The sequence below is a fragment of the Anguilla rostrata genome, chromosome 17 (genome assembly GCF_018555375.3).
Source record: "Anguilla rostrata isolate EN2019 chromosome 17, ASM1855537v3, whole genome shotgun sequence".
Classification (NCBI taxonomy): domain Eukaryota; kingdom Metazoa; phylum Chordata; class Actinopteri; order Anguilliformes; family Anguillidae; genus Anguilla; species Anguilla rostrata.
In genome coordinates this window covers 2079069-2095017 of record NC_057949.1, presented here as the reverse complement: position 1 = coordinate 2095017, position 15949 = coordinate 2079069, and the positions used below count along the sequence as shown (strand labels likewise).

The window sequence follows — 15949 nt, the reverse complement described above, 5'->3', positions numbered from 1 at the left end:
GGGCTGGTGCGTGATTTGTTAGGGGCAGTGAGGGGAGAGGGGTGATTGGCTAGGAATGAAAGTGATTGGTTAAGGGCTGCAGTCAGTGAGTGAAGTCGGTGGCAGGCCTCTGATGTGGGTTAATAAGGTGGTAAACCAAAAAGAGTACCTCTCTCTTACTGGTTAATTTGAGGATACAGAGTTTGATTTAAAAAAATGTGTGTGTGTGTGTCTGTGTGACTGGAAAAAGGCAAATGGTGCTTAGATGGCGGTATTTTAAATTCCAGCCTTGAGTATTCTTCAGGTCTTCTCACTCAGCAGCTTGTCCTTCAGAGACACAGCAGACACTGTTCCCTGGATCAGGATCAGAGACACAGCAGACACTGTTCCCTGGATCAGGGTCAGAGACACAGCAGACACTGTTCCCTGGATCAGGGTTGAGCAGTGCCGGTCACTGACATAGGCAGGGTAGCGGTTGTCTAGGTTGCCCCCTGGTGGGAGCGGCACAGAATGATTCCCACCCCTCCCCCCCTAAATTGAATCCTGAGTCAGACCTGCGCTTGTCTGAGCAGGCTGTGCTCATGACATGCCCCCCTCCACAGTACTGGTGCTGTCACCATGACACAGTGGGGGGGGGGGGGTTAGTGTTGGGGGGTGGTTAATATTACAGGCTCAAAGTGTTAATATTACAGACCCAAAGTGTTAATATTACAGGCTCAAGGTGTTAATATTACAGGCTCAAAGTGTTAATATCACCACCTCAAAGTGTTAATATTAATATCACCGGCTCAAAGTGTTAATATTACAGACCCAAAGTGTTAATATTACAGGCTCAAAGTGTTAATGTTACAGGCGCAAAGTGTTAATATCACCGGCTCCAAGTGTTAATATCACCGGCTCAAAGTGTTAATATTACAGACTCAAAGTGTTAATGTTACAGGCGCAAAGTGTTAATATCACCGGCTCAAAGTGTTAATATCACCGGCTCAAAGTGTTAATATTACAGACCCAAAATGTTAATATTACAGACTTAAAGTGTTAATATTACAGGCTCAAGTGTTAATATCACAGACCCAGTGTTAATATCATCGGCTCAAAGTGTTAATATCACAGACCCAAAGTGAGAAATCATCAGTAAAACCTGAACCACACCAGCAATGTGACAGATTTCCAATCAATGACCCACTGACATACTCCTATGACTCCCAACAGACATCATTTCTGTAAATTCTCTGATTTTATTTTTTAACAGAAATGCCGCCTTCCTTTCAACACTGTCATTTCCCCCCTTCCTCCTCCTCCTCCTCCTCCAAGTCCTGCCACAGACTCGGATGGCAGACTTTGGCAGTGCAATCAAAGAACCAAAAAAACTTTTATTCACTTCAGCATTTTCTCTTCTGTCAGAGAGTGAGAGAGAGGAAGAGAGAGAAAGAGAGAGAGTATGCAGGCACTCCATCTATTTCTCTCTCACTTAGCTAACCTCCCTCATGGCACACCGATCAGTGGAACTTAAGCCTTTAATTGAGGTGCAGGAGTAGCAGCCTTCTGAGTTTTAGCAGGCGGGATTTGGAAGCGTTTGTCTCTCAATGCAAAAAGAGCAGCAGTGTGGGAAACAGCAGGAGAGGAGACAGACAGAATCCCCTTCTGTTCAGCCGCTGGAACACGTTTGTCTCGTCTGGGTTTTTCTTCCTTTTTATTTTTTATGCAATATTTGGTCCAATTTTATAGTGACTGAGAGTTTGAAGAATTCTGGCGTCCTTCAGACCAATGATGCTGCTGGGTAAGTCGGATGGACTTTGTGCAGATTGTATCTGTGGGCGCCGAAGCAGCACGCGGCTGTTTCATTAGCGCTGCTGATGCCGTTTACCCTTTCATTAGCACATACTGTGCAAACACAAAATATATTGGAAAATGTTCTTATCGAATTCAGTTTTAAATTAGATAAGACATTCTTTCTTGTTTATGAAGTCAGTCAGAGATGCAAGCTGTTATACTAAAATAAAGCCAGAAATTGAGATATCAATGCATAGGAAAAGGTGCACTTGTGAGCTGCACGTGTGCGGGAGTGATTGCACTTTCGAATTCGCAGGTGTGTTTAACCTAAGAAAAACACTGAATGAGAAAGCGGATTTATAGCTATAGTTCTCACAACAACCAATTTATGTGATGTTGGCTCAGCCGTCGGGTGTATTTTGCGTTGTGGGTGTGTGAGCTTTGTTCTGCTGGAATTTACAGGGTCGGGTACGAGTACGAGGTGAAAAGTGTTGGGTGGTACGCTCGCCGCTCACACGAAATGAGCGTTTTTCTATGGCTGGCAAATTCCATTTGTATTTATCGGCTTCCACCCAGAACAATCACGTCGCCTCCTCAACCTGCCGTATTTTTCCGCCAGTTTTGTCGAATCCCTAATGGCCCGCCGAGAGCTGCATATTATCTCAAGACCTTATGGGAATCACCCCTGTTACCCTTCAATATGATCGCTGCCGTTCTCCGGCGAACTACATCCCATTGTGCCCTCATACATTTTATTTGTGCCCTCCTCTCTAAAAAACTATGACATTGACAGACGTTAGAGTTTTGTGATGCGAATAAATTACAATTGGAATTGCATTTCAGACTGTCTATTGCCTGCAACCTGTTTTAAGCGTAACATGTTATTAGGTTACTGCTAAGTGGAGGTTTCGGTCTACTTATTTTGCTTTTAGTTCGTGTTTATCAGGGTCAAATAACATTTTTTTTTTACGCAGAAGGAAATGGGCGGATAACTTATGATGTGGTTTTGATTAATTCCAAGAGACCAATGTGTGTTTGTCGGCGGCGGTTAACGCCATAATTCAATCACTGAATATGCTATAAACCAAAAAGGAAAGTGAAATATTAAGTAATACGTTTCTGTAGTTTGCGGAAGCAATAAGCACCGCGTTGGATATAGCTAGAAACTTTCAGAACCAGCTCGCACACTGCCCTGTGTTGTCGACCGTTTGCGTTCAAAGGAAGAACCTGGGTGCGAAATTAAACAAATTGATTATTAGTCTCTGTTTGTCTCTCCCCACACCGACAGGTGAACAAAATACTCGCACTGGAAATCCACTTAGGACATAACCTACAGATGTGATGGGTGCTCGCATCACTCGCACCTATTCTGAAAAAAATTGCGTGATGGTACATTGGTATGGTAGCTACTCATTTTTCAAAAAATGAATATGCTATGCTCTTCATGGAAAAGTAGGCCTACTGTCCGCTCTCCCTTGCTTTCTTCTCCGGACGGGACGAGTCATTCCGGAACTATTTTCTGAGACTGATTTCTTAAGGCAAATCACTTGCTTTGTGGTCGTATATATTCACTGTATTTACTATATTTATTACTTCGTTGCCAAAATTGCTGCGCCTGTTTTGTTTATATGCGCATAGTTGCAACCGAACAGCGAGGAGCTTCAAATCAGCTCCTCGTTTAACAAAGCTGCTGTTGTTTTGGATGGAAAGAGATGCTATAAGTCTACTTTGTGTGCATTCTGTATTTTGGATAAGTTGATGCAATCTACATCAATCCACCTGTTTCCCAGCTGAATGTTAGGGTAAGTTTTGCGAATTGTTACAGACACCGCGCGACTCAAAACTGAATCTAATGTTATGATAGACACCAGCATTTTCAGACTGCACGGCTTTCCCAGTTTCTGCTTATAAACGCACAGTTGCAACCTTTTGTGTAACTGAAAACTTTATTGTTGTCATTATGATTGTTGTTAAAGTACCGACCAATTACCTTAGTCTCGGTTTTCTGACAGCTCTACAGACGACACTGGTTCACTTCTGTACTTGAGCACAGTAAAATCTGGATGATACACTTGCAGTCTGCAGCTGTAGCTGGTTCTTATACAAAAGTCAAAGCAAGATATGATTGAGCTAATTAAATAATTAGCAGAAGAGCAGAAGTTTGTTCACAATGCAGTAGAGGGGCATCAAAATAGATTCATCTCTTAAGAAATGATTAAATTTGCTGTTAAATTAGAACATATTTTGATATAAGTTCAGTATCTCCATAATAGTTATACTTAAGCCTATACACTTTCAGGGAAATTAAACTGTAACTGTGCGCAACTTTGTTGTTATAGCAGCCCCAAAAATAATATGGGGGCATCTTGCCCCACTATTGGGATCAAAAGCCCTGCCAAGGGGCATCTGGCTCCAGGTTGTCATCTAATATTGAAAGTTCACCAGTTATATTGCAATTTTTTTATTTGTATAAGTTGTTATTTTTTACACTTGCATCAATAAATCCCCTGTTGTAGATTAAAATAGAGTGGCTCAGGCTGCTGGCCGGATTCTGAATGCAGTTCTTGTCAGGGTCTACTTACCATTGGATACAGCGCTATAGCAACCAACTCTGAATTTTGTTTTGAATTTGAACTCTGCATTTGCTGCAGTTGTGCACAATTTTGGAATCAATTTGACTGTATACTTACAGTACGTTTCAAGTAGGAACAGATTCTAGTGTTGATAGAGATCAGCCAGTCCAGTGTTTGAACACAAAAAGTTCCCTTCCCAGACAGAGGTTTATTATACAACACAGCCAATTGCCTGGGGCTTTGCGATTGTTTAAAATATCTAAGATTATGCTTATTGGATCAATTCATAAACTGGTGTTCATCTCCTATGAGCAGAATGGCAGCAGTGTACTGTTGGGGAGCACAAAGGTTGCAGGTTTAATTCCGTTCTGGAGTGCTGTTGTTATGCCGATGAGGAAGGTACTTCAATTCTATTAAGTGTCATGGTTATGTGGTAATGGCTTTCTAGGCCTATCTATGTAGTTCATGCAGATGATCAATCTGTGTTTAGTTTAGATGCAAGAAATGAGTGTCTGTTTTCAAATGGCTTCAGTGCACACGTCATTGATTTCTGCAAATTAATTCTGTCAGCATTTACATGATTCTGCAGTTGTGTCATAGTGCCCTCTCACAGCTTTACATGGACATACGCTTATATGTGTAGGGAGATGATGATGGAAGTAGACTGTATGACGTGTGTGCGTGCGTGCGTGTGTGTAAGAGAGTTTGTGTGCCGGAGTAGACCTGAGGCATTTTCACACTATCGTTTTATTGTTAATGAACTGTAAAGTAGGCATCAGGATTAAAATGAACACTTCATCTGTTATATTTAATTTTCTCCATTTTTACTACATAATTTGGAAACAGTGCTTACTGAGATACCTCTTATTCACCTGAAGGCCATGCTGTGTGCACATGCATTCAAAGTGTTCACCCTACAGTCCTCACAGCAATATAAGAGTGGGCATCTGCAAGTTTTTATTGTTTCCTTCAGTCAACAGCTAATCTGGCCTTCAACAAATAGGATTTAAGTGATCAGCCTACCTGTGCCATACCTTCTGGTGGACCATGCGGTTTTCTGTTCCGGGGGTAGGGGGGTGGGGGTGTCAGTGAGCCATGGGCGAGGCGGAGGGGTGGGGGGAAGGCAGTTAATTAGAGTCCAGGATGGCAGGAGGATAGAGTGAAGTGTCTCTTCCTCTTAGTCCGCTATCTCCGCCATGAAGAGGAAAGAGGAAAAGAAAGGAGTCAATTGCGTTCAAGCAGGCCTTCAGGGCTGTAAGAGAGGCGATGGGCGAAATTTTTGCAGAAAAACGGATCTCCATCGTTCACAACAAAACGGCTGCTGTTAGAGCAGAGGACTCAGAGGGCTGATAGGATTCAGATGGCTGACTGCGGGACAAGAACCAGCTGTGGAGGAGTGAAATGAGACCTGTGTGTGTCTCAGCTGAGAGAGGACCAGACAGAGAAGAACAGTCTCAGTGGAACTGTGTGTGTCTCAGCTGAGAGAGGACCAGACAGAGAAGGAGTCTCAGTGGAAGGGGCTGTTCTGCTTTGGGAGTCCATCAGTGTTCTCATGTTCAAATGACTGCAGCGTGCATGGCTCACAGACAAGCTGGTCGTCATTCCACCTCAACTCCCTAATTAATGAAAATGTGGACTGTTTGCAGTGGGTCAGTGAAAATGTGGGCTGTACAGTGGGTCAGTGAAAATGAGTTCTTTGCTATGTGTCCCACTAGAAATGCCAAAATCCTGGCCGAGCACACTGCAAGAGAGAGAGTGAAAGACTAGTGGGCAGCCACACATGCTAAAGTTGCTTCATGGGCCGAATTCAAGACAGGATTCAAACATGCCTTTCTGGCTGAAGATTATGAAGCAGAAGCTGAACAACCGCTGGAGAGAATTCTTGGGGTCCATCAAAAGCATCAGAGGACTTCGTTTACAATTACCATGCACTGTGCTCATGCTGGAACTGGGATCACAGAGAAGAAATTGGTCCAGGTGATACTGAAGAATAGCAAAGCATCACCAGTGCACTCAGGGCTAGCATTAAAACCATTAGTACCATGCAAGAGCTAGAGTACATTGATTGATTCCCACTGGACAGAACAGAAACATTACTGAGGCCAAATCTCATGTAGTTCAATGGCTGTGGTGTGCTCCAGAAGAGGTATGAGACCTCCCACTGAAAGCCATGGTGGGCACTGGGTGCATGTTCACTTTGATGAGGGATGATTGAAGGCAGCAGATCCAAAACCCAGTGAACAGCTAGTACCAAGTACAAAACACAGTTTTGTCCTTGCCAATGGAAAGGGTCATTCAGCTCCTGGATCAGTCCATCTGGTATACGACATACAGGGTGCCCTTTTTGAAAATAATAATAATTTGGCTCCCACCTTGGAGCTGAGCATGTCCAGTTTCCACCCTAATTTGAAATGCCCAACTGCAACTGCAGCCGTGTTCATGTGTGAACCCACTGTCAGTTTGGGGGAGTCTAGACAACTCTTTAAGAGAAGAAAGGAACCATGTTGGACTACTGGAAGGGCGGGGCCTGGCAGGGTGGGGCTGGACACATGACAGTGCAGCTCACTGCAAAAATCAAAAAAGAATCAGGCAATGGCACCAGGTTCTCTAGATGCACACAGGTGTCGTGTGTTTGTGACCTGCTAGAGAGTTTATATGCTGTTCCTCTGCATATGGTCTCAGGGGTGCTCTTCTCCCCTCTCCTACAGCCATGATTAAAACAGTCGGGACAGGCTGAGCTGAAGGACACAGCTGAAGGCTGAGCAGGGTTAGTCCAGCCTAGCGACACAGCAAATAAATTAATGCAAACAGCCATCTGGCTGTGAACTTGGCGTATTTGCATTAGTCGTGTGGAGACTGCAGAGGCCAATTGCAAGGCATGAAACCTGAAGTTGTATCTGATTGGAGTGCATGTTGTCGGAGAGTTCAGCTAATTCACCTAAGAGAAAACAGACCTTAATCTAGCTCTCCTGTGAACAGGCTGAGCATGGTCTGTCAGAAAATAAATAAAATGTAAAGATATCCAATCATGAGTGTGCTCAGAGTTTGTGTGCATGAGTTTGTGCGTGTGTGTGTGGATGTGTTTGTGCACGTGTGTGTGGATAAGTGTGCTCAGAGTGTGTGTGCATGTGTTTGCTTGTGTGTGTGCATGTTTGCACATGTGTGGATGTGTTTGCTTGTGTCTGTGTGCCAGCTCCCCTTCCCAACTGTTGAGTGTGTGTGTGAGCATGTGTGTCTGTGTGTATGTGTGAGAGAGAGAGCGAGCATATGCATGTGCGTGTGTGTGTGTGTGCACATTTATGTGTCTGTGAAATTCATTAAGATTTAGTGGAGTGTGGAGTTTGTTGATGGAAAAGAAGGTCAGGCAGTGTATGAGACTGACTGTGGAGATGTAGTATTCTACACTTCCCTCCTCACAGTGTATGAGACTGACTGTGGAGATGTAGTATTCTACACTTCCCTCCTCACAGTGTATGAGACTGACTGTGGAGATGTAGTATTCTACACTTCCCTCCTCACAGTGTATGAGACTGACTGTGGAGATGTAGTATTCTACACTTCCCTCCTCACAGTGTATGAGACTGACTGTGGAAATGTAGGGTAAGGGTTTGTAATATTCAAGCCTTCCGTCCTCACATCATGCCCATCTCTTGGAAACAATGAGTGGTACATTTATGTTGTGGTATTTTACTATTTTAGTGGTTTTTGTTTTTTTTTGCTTGATTTCATTTTCCAATAGGCCTCTCACTGTGTATCCCAAGACATTCTTTGGTGTTTTATCATATGGGCCCAGTGAGGGTGCAGTAAAGCTGAGACACAGACACTGAACAGATGCAAATATCCAAGTGCCAGGTGATAATGTGGTCTATAAATATGGAGCAGCACACAATAGCCTAAATAACGGAGAATGATTAACTGTGTTAACTACACTACTGTCAGTAATATATATTTTTTGTCCATGTCTTTCCTGAGACAGGCAGATGAAAGGACTAGAGAGCAGTGCAGCACTTAAGAGTTTGTCGCTACTGTTTTCTCAGTTGGTTTGCTAGTAAAGTAACTATCTAGTCACTAAATGACATTAGTCACTTAGCAGATGCTCTCATCCAGAGAAGTGCTGAACATCAGTGTTGGTCTCAGTGATAGTCTCAGTATTAATCTCAGTATTAGTCTCAGTGTTAATGTAAGTGTTAGTCTCAGTATTAATCTCAGTATTAGTCTCAGTGTTAGTCTCAGTGTTAATCTCAGTGTTTGTCTCAGTGTTAATCTCAGTGTTAGCCTCAGTACTAATTTCAGTGTTTGTCTCAGTGTTAATCTCAGTGTTGGTCTCAGTGTTAGTCTCAGTATTAATTTCAGTGTTAGTCTCAGTGTTAATCTAAGTGTTTGTCTCAGTGTTAGTCTTAGTGTTAATCTAAGTGTTAATCTAAGTGTTAGTCTCAGTGTTAATCTCAGTATTAGTCTCAGTGTTAATCTAAGTGTTTGTCTTAGTGTTAGTCTAAGTGTTAGTCTAAGTGTTAGCCTCAGTGTTAGTCTAAGTGTTAATCTCAGTGTTTGTCTCAGTGTTTGTCTCAGTGTTTGTCTCAGTGTTTGTCTCAATGTTAGTCTCAGTGTTAATCTCAGTGTTTGTCTCAGTGTTAGTCTCAGTGTTAGTCTCAGTGTTTTCTCAGTGTTAGTCTCAGTGTTAATCTAAGTGTTAGTCTCAGTGTTAATCTAAGTGTTTGTCTCAGTGTTTGTCTTAGTGTTAGTCTGTGTTGATCTAAGTGTTAGCCTCAGTGTTAATCTAAGTGTTAGTCTCAGTGTTAATCTAAGTGTTAGTCTCAGTGTTACAGTTTGCTAGTGTTAATTCTCAGTGTTAATCTAAGTGTTTGTCTCAGTGTTAGTCTCAGTATTAATCTGTGTTTGTCTCAGTGTTTGTCTTAGTGTTAGTCTCAGTGTTGATCTAAGTGTTAGCCTCAGTGTTAATCTAAGTGTTAATCTCAGTGTTAGTCTCAGTGTTAATCTCAGTGTTAGTATCAGTGTTAATCTAAGTGTTAGTCTCAGTGTTAATCTAAGCATTAGTCTCAGTGTTAGTCTCAGTGTTAATCTAAGTGTTTGTCTCAGTGTGTCTCAGTATTAATTCAGTGTTAGTCTCAGTGTTCATGTCTAAGGTTATCGTAGTCTGGTCATCTATGTTTTAATCTCAGTATTAGTCTCAGTGTTAGTCTCAGTGTAAATCTCAGTGTTTGTCTCAGTGTTAATCTAAGTGTTAGTCTCAGTGTTTGTCTCAGTGTTAATCTAAGTGTTACTATCAGTGTTAGTCTCAGTGTTAATCCAAGTGTTAGTCTCAGTGTTAGCCTCAGTGTTAATCTCAGTGTTAGTCTCAGGAGTGATCTCCTAAGATCAGAAGGCTTAATCTAAGTAACCGTTAACTACAGTGTTAGTCTCAGTGTTAATCTAAGTGTTAGTCTCAGTGTTATTCTAAGTGTTAGTCTCAGTGTTAATCTCAGTATTAGTCTGTGTTAATCTAAGTGTTTGTCTTAGTGTTAGTCTCAGTGTTGATCTAAGTGTTAGCCTCAGTGTTAGCCTCAGTGTTAGTCTAAGTGTTTGTCTCAGTGTTTGTCTCAGTGTTAGTCTCAGTGTTAATCTCAATGTTAGTCTCAGTGTTAATCTCAGTGTTTGTCTCAGTGTTAGTCTCAGTGTTAGTCTCAGTGTTTTCTCAGTGTTTTCTCAGTGTTAGTCTCAGTGTTAATCTCAGTGTTAGTCTCAGTGTTAATCAAAGTGTTTGTCTCAGTGTTAATCTCAGTGTTAATCTACGTGTTTGTCTCAGTGTTTGTCTTAGTGTTAGTCTGTGTTGATCTAAGTGTTAGCCTCAGTGTTAGTCTCAGTGTTAGTCTCAGTGTTAGTCTCAGTGTTAATCTAAGTGTTAGTCTCAGTGTTAATCAAAGTGTTAGTCTCAGTGTTAATCTCAGTGTTAATCTAAGTGTTTGTCTCAGTGTTAGTCTCAGTATTAATCTGTGTTTGTCTCAGTGTTAGTCTCAGTGTTAATCTAAGCGTTAGTCTCAGTGTTTGTCTCAGTGTTAGTCTCAGTGTTAATCTAAGTGTTAGTCTCAGTGTTAATCAAAGTGTTTGTCTCAGTGTTTGTCTCAGTGTTTGTCTTAGTGTTAGTCTCAGTGTTAATCTAAGTGTTAGTCTCAGTGTTAATCTAAGTGTTAGTCTCAGTGTTAATCTCAGTGTTAGTATCAGTGTTAATCTAAGTGTTAGTCTCAGTGTTAATCTAAGCATTAGTCTCAGTGTTAGTCTCAGTGTTAATCTAAGTGTTTGTCTCAGTGTTGGTCTCAGTATTAATCTCAGTGTTAGTCTCAGTGTTAATCTCATTGTTAGCCTAAGCGTTAATCTCAGTATTAGTCTCAGTGTTAGTCTTAGTGTTAATCTCAGTATTAGTCTGTGTTCATCTATGTTTTAATCTCAGTATTAGTCTCAGTGTTAGTCTCAGTGTAAATCTCAGTGTTAATCTCAGTGTTTGTTTCAGTTGTTGGTAATCTAAGTACTAGTGTTAGTCTCAGTGTTAATCCAAGTGTTAGTCTCAGTGTTAGCCTCAGTGTTAATCTCAGTGTTAGTCTCAGGAGTGATCTCCTAAGAAGGTACAGAAGGCCCATTTTAATCACGAAGTAAAATGTTAACCCATGTTAACCTAGCCACTGTTTTGCTAATTCAAAAGGAACAAAACCAAAGCTGTGGAATAGTTGCCCTTACATTTTCTTGGTCATGACTTCAAAAACCTATATTAAAACAAAAACTCCTTTTTTTTCTCTTTGCTCATCCACGTTTATTGTAATGGAAGTTAGATTTATGTTTTTGCTAAATACTTCTGGGATTGCCTTCAAAAATAAGGATCCATACAATGTTGCCTGAAAATAGGCCAAATTAAGCAATCTCTGCGGGCCATATTCCATGATTCTTACAAACTGGAACAGTAGAGAGGACTACTCTGCCTTAAAATGCATCTGCAGCTTCAGAATAATGCATCTCTCTCATTTTAATGTGTTGGATTTGACATTACTTTGGGCCACAGTAAATGAACTGCACTCCCCCCCCCCCACCCCCACCATTTTAGACAAGGGATCCCAACAATTGCTCTAACCTTCGGTTACTTCTTAAATACTGTGATTCTGACTTCAGCAATACAATGGGAAACAAGACCAGGTTAAAACCTAGTATATGGCTGGACCTAACACACGTGATCCGGCCGACCGATGGTGTAACTTCATCACTCAGTCAGTCAGTCAGCCAGTCAGTCACTCACAGACATTCACGTTTGTAGGGCTGGCCCCGCTGTTGCGGTCCAGCCAAAAATAAACCTTATACGGTACTGTCAGATTCAAAACACACTTATATAACTCCAATCCCAAATACAGTTATATCCCAATGACATTCAAAAGTTTTTTTTTTTTTTTTTTTTGCAGTTACAGATTAAAGATTTGGTTTATAGACAAAATACAGGCCACAGCATCCAGGACATATTAAGAAGTGCATTTGAACATGCAAATCCCATCCAGACAAATTCAGTTGTTATTAGGCAGGGTTTCTTTACGTGCCTTTGCTCTCAGACTCTCACTGGCTACGAGACAGGCAGAAGAGCCTGAAGTAACAGCTGTCCTGGTCTCTGAGGCAAACCTCATTTCATCACTGGCAAACAGTCGGGGGGGCAAGCTGCAGTTTAACCCCCCCCACCCCACAGCCCCTTGGCTCTGAGCCGAAGTGTCTCTCTGAGCAACCTTGTTCCCCCACTCCCCCATTTCAGCCCTGTTCCACCACTCCCCTGTTCCAGCCCTGTTCTCCTGTTCCTGTCACCTGTCTCCTGTCCTGTTCAGCTGTTCTCTAGCTCCCTGTTTCAGGCCTGTTCTCCTGCTCTGGGCCACATGCTGCAGTCTGTACGGCTGCATCAATGAGCCTCTGTGGGTGTAAATATGCTTTTGTCTCTGCTTAAGCAAAGCCAGCAGGTAATCTGAAGTGCTATGGACTTTTCACTGTGGATGCATTCACCCACACACACAGACCTCGACACAGACACACACACGCACACACAGACTCACATAGACACACTCACACACACACACACATACACACACACCTCGACACAGACACACACGCAGACCTCGACACAGACACACTCACACACACACACACACACACACAGACACACTCACACACATGCGCACACACACACACACACACAAACACACTCACACACATGTGCACACACACACACACTCTCACACACGTGCACACACACACTCACACACACACTCACACACACACATACACACACACACACACACACAGACACACACACACACACACACACACACATACACAAGCAGGCACACACAAGGCTGTAGGCTGTAAAATGACAGAGCTTGATGTTAGGTGTCTGCACTGGGTTAACTCTGTCTCAGGGCTCCATCGTTTACACAGTCCATATGTGGTGCATCTGAGTGTATCGCTGGCCCACACCTTGCCTCCCCAGTCTGTTGCCCAGGGCCCACTCTAAATACCCCATCTGAAGCAGAGGGACGCTTATCCTGCCATGGATTTGCTCATACTGCACTGTCAACCTCCCAGTGTGTTTGTGACTACTAAAATATAGGGATGTCTGCGCTAAAGAGAGCAGAAGAAAGAGTGGTTTGATCAGACGTCTGGGGGCAGGGGAGAGGAGAGGAGAGGAGAAGAAAGAGTGGTTTGATCAGAAGTCTGGGGGCAGGGGAGAGGAGAGGAGAGGAGAGGAGAAGAAAGAGTGGTTTGATCACGTCTGGGGGCAGGGGAGAGGAAAGGAGAGGGGAGGAGAGGAGAGGAGAAGGAGGAGTGGTTTGATCACACCTGTTTCCTGGAGTATTCTATCAGGCCTGATGATGATCCGCTCAGGGCGATGACATCAGCAGCATTGCTAGCCCTCGGGAGAGGCAGGGTGTATTATGGCTTCTTTAAGATTTAAGGCTCTCCTCTGAAATTTGTGTTTCTCCCTCAGCCCCCCCTGCCCCACCCCTCCACCCCGAACCCCCACCCCCAACCCCAGCCCACACTGAAGAGTTTGGGTTTAGCTCCTCATGCTTCCTACCCCCCTGCTGTCTCAATGCTCCCCTCTTCCTTCCCTGTTGAATAAGCTCACTTTTTCAAAAAGGTTTGAATTCCAGACTTTAGTCTATGAAGGAATCGCGCATACAGTACTAGTGCATCTATGGAATACTCTCTGCCATATCACACCTGCTGCAGTGGATGTGTGTCACGTATTGAAGGCATATACAGAAATGCAGTGCAGTCCAAATCAAATATGTCACGTGTCATATTGGAAAATATCTTTCATTAAAGAGTATCTGCGCTCTTTAATTGCTTCAACCTCTCTGTGCAATTCTGAAAAATGTGTTCTGGGGGTGGGTGAGTAGGTGTGTCCAACTCATTTGCATAAAGTATTCTATATGAAAATTATTTGTCCAGTCCTAGAGGGCCACACTGTCTGAAAGTTTAACTCCAGTCCTGGAGGGCCACAGTGCCTGCAAGTTTAACTCTAGTCCTGGAGACACGCAGTGTCTGCAGGTTTAACTCCAGTCTTGGAGGGCCACAGCATCTGCAGGTTTAACTCCAGTCCTGGAGGGCCGCAGCGTCTGCTGGTTTAACTCCAGTCCTGAGGCCGCGCTCCGCAGTTAACTCCAGTCCTGGAGGGCCGCAGCGTCTGCTGGTTTAACTCCAGTCCTGGAGGGCCGCAGCGTCTGCTGGTTTAACTCCAGTCCTGGAGGGCCGCAGTGTCCGCAGGTTTAACTCCAGTCCTGGAGGGCCCCAGTTTCAGCAAGTTTTTTGGGCTTTTGAAAGAAAACCCTCATTTCTGCACTATTTGATCAAGCTCACAGTGAGATCATCCTACCCCCTGACTGTCTCCCTCTCTCCAAGGCAACCTGAGGCCTCTGGTAATTGATTCCCCTGCTCTGTGTAACCCAGTGCCCTAGCAAAGAGCTGTGGCTCTTTTTTAATCACGCTTTAACAAATCGCTTTCTCTCGCTGTCATCTCCAGCTGTTGCTGCACGTTCACAGCCTTCAACACCATGCTATCTCTCAGAGAAAACAGGGACTCCCTGCTGCCACATCTGCCTCCACCTCTCTGTCTGCCCCTCACTGCCACCTGCTCCCCCTCACTGCCTCCTCTCTGCCTCCTGCTGCCCCTCTCTCCCTCTCCCTCTCTGCCTCCTGCTGCCCCTCTCTCCCTCCCCCTCTCTCCCTCCTGCTGCCCCTCTCTCCCTCCCCCTCTCTGCCTCCTGCTGCCCCTCTCCCTCCCCCTCTCTCCCTCCTGCTGCCCCTCTCTCCCTCCCCCTCTCTGCCTCCTGCTGCCCCTCTCTCCCTCCCCCTCTCTGCCTCCTGCTGCCCCTCTCTGCCTCCTCTGCCCCTCTCTCCTCCTGCTCCCTCTCTGCCTCCTGCTGCCCCTCTCTCCCTCCCCCTCTCTGCCTCCTGCTGCCCCTCTCTCCCTCCCCCTCTCTGCCTCCTGCTGCCCCCTCTGCCTCCTGCTGCCCCTCTCTCCCTCCCCCTCTCTGCCTCCTGCTGCCCCTCTCTCCCTCCCCTCTCTGCCTCCTGCTGCCCTCTCTCTCCTCCCCTCTCTGCCTCCTGCTGCCCCTCTCTCCTCCCCTCTCTGCCTCCTGCTGCCCCTCTGCTCTCTCGCCCACTCTGCCTCCTGCTGCCCCTCTCTCCTCCCCCTCTCTGCCTCCTGCTGCTCCTCTCTGCCCCTGCTGCTCCCTCTGCCTCCCTGCCTCCCTGCTCCCTCCCCCTCTCTGCCTCCTGCTGCCCCTCTCTCCCTCCCCCTCTCTGCCTCCTGCTGCCCCTCTCTCCTCCCCCTCTCTGCCTCCTGCTGCCACTCTCTCCCTCCCCCTCTCTGCCTCCTGCTGCCCCTCTCTCCCTCCCCCTCTCTGCCTCCTGCTGCCCTCTCTCCTCTCCCCCCTCTGCCTCCTGCTGCCCCTCTCTCCCTCCCCCTCTCTGCCTCCTGCTGCCCCTCTCTCCTCCCCCTCTCTGCCTCCTGCTGCCCTCTCTCCCTCCCCCTCTCTGCCTCCTGCTGCCCCTCTCTCCTCCTCCCCCTCTCGCCTCCTGCTGCCCCTCTCTCTCTCCCCCTCTCTGCCTCCTGCTGCCCCTCTCTCCCTCCCCCTCTCTGCCTCCTGCTGCCTCTCTGCTCCTGCTGCTCCCTCTGCCTCCTGCTGCCCCTCTCTCCCTCCCCCTCTCTGCCTCCTGCTGCCCCCTCTCTCCCTCCCCCTCTCTGCCTCCTGCTGCCACTCTCTCCCTCCCCCTCTCTGCCTCCTGCTGCCCCTCCTCCCTCCCCTCTCTGCCTCCTGCTGCCCTCTTCTCTCCCCCCTCTGCTCTGCTGCCCCTCTCTCCCTCCCCCTCTCTGCCTCCTGCTGCCCCTCACTCCCTCCCCCTCTCTGCCTCCTGCTGCGCTGATTCTTCCAGGGAAAAGAGGCCCTTGTCCATCACGTTTCCCTGCTTTCTCAGGGACAGCAAGTCATGGTATCCCATCACTCCACACTGAGCCACCCACCTGTCCTACTGTTTGACTGACTCAGAGTCCTCATCTCCAGGACTGAAAGGATTCCCTCTACCTCCCACAAGTCCCTGCTCCT

General features: G+C 45.6%; 1 protein-coding gene across 5 annotated transcripts in view; it reads left to right on the top strand.

The window, feature by feature from the left end:
- Nucleotides 1–1370: 1370 nt before the first annotated feature.
- LOC135243588 (zinc finger protein 385C-like) overlaps nucleotides 1371–15949 on the top strand; it is a 74248-nt gene continuing 59669 nt past the window's right edge. For 3 of the 5 annotated variants that reach the window (XR_010326687.1, XR_010326688.1, XM_064315529.1), the window contains exon 1: nucleotides 1371–1759. Coding sequence is in view for 2 of the 5 variants with exons in the window: in XM_064315529.1 (XP_064171599.1) it covers nucleotides 1566–1759 (194 nt within the window). In the remaining 3 variants the exon portion in view is untranslated. The remainder of the gene's footprint in view (nucleotides 1760–15949) is intronic. The other 2 variants (XM_064315531.1, XM_064315530.1) reach the window with 2 other exon arrangements.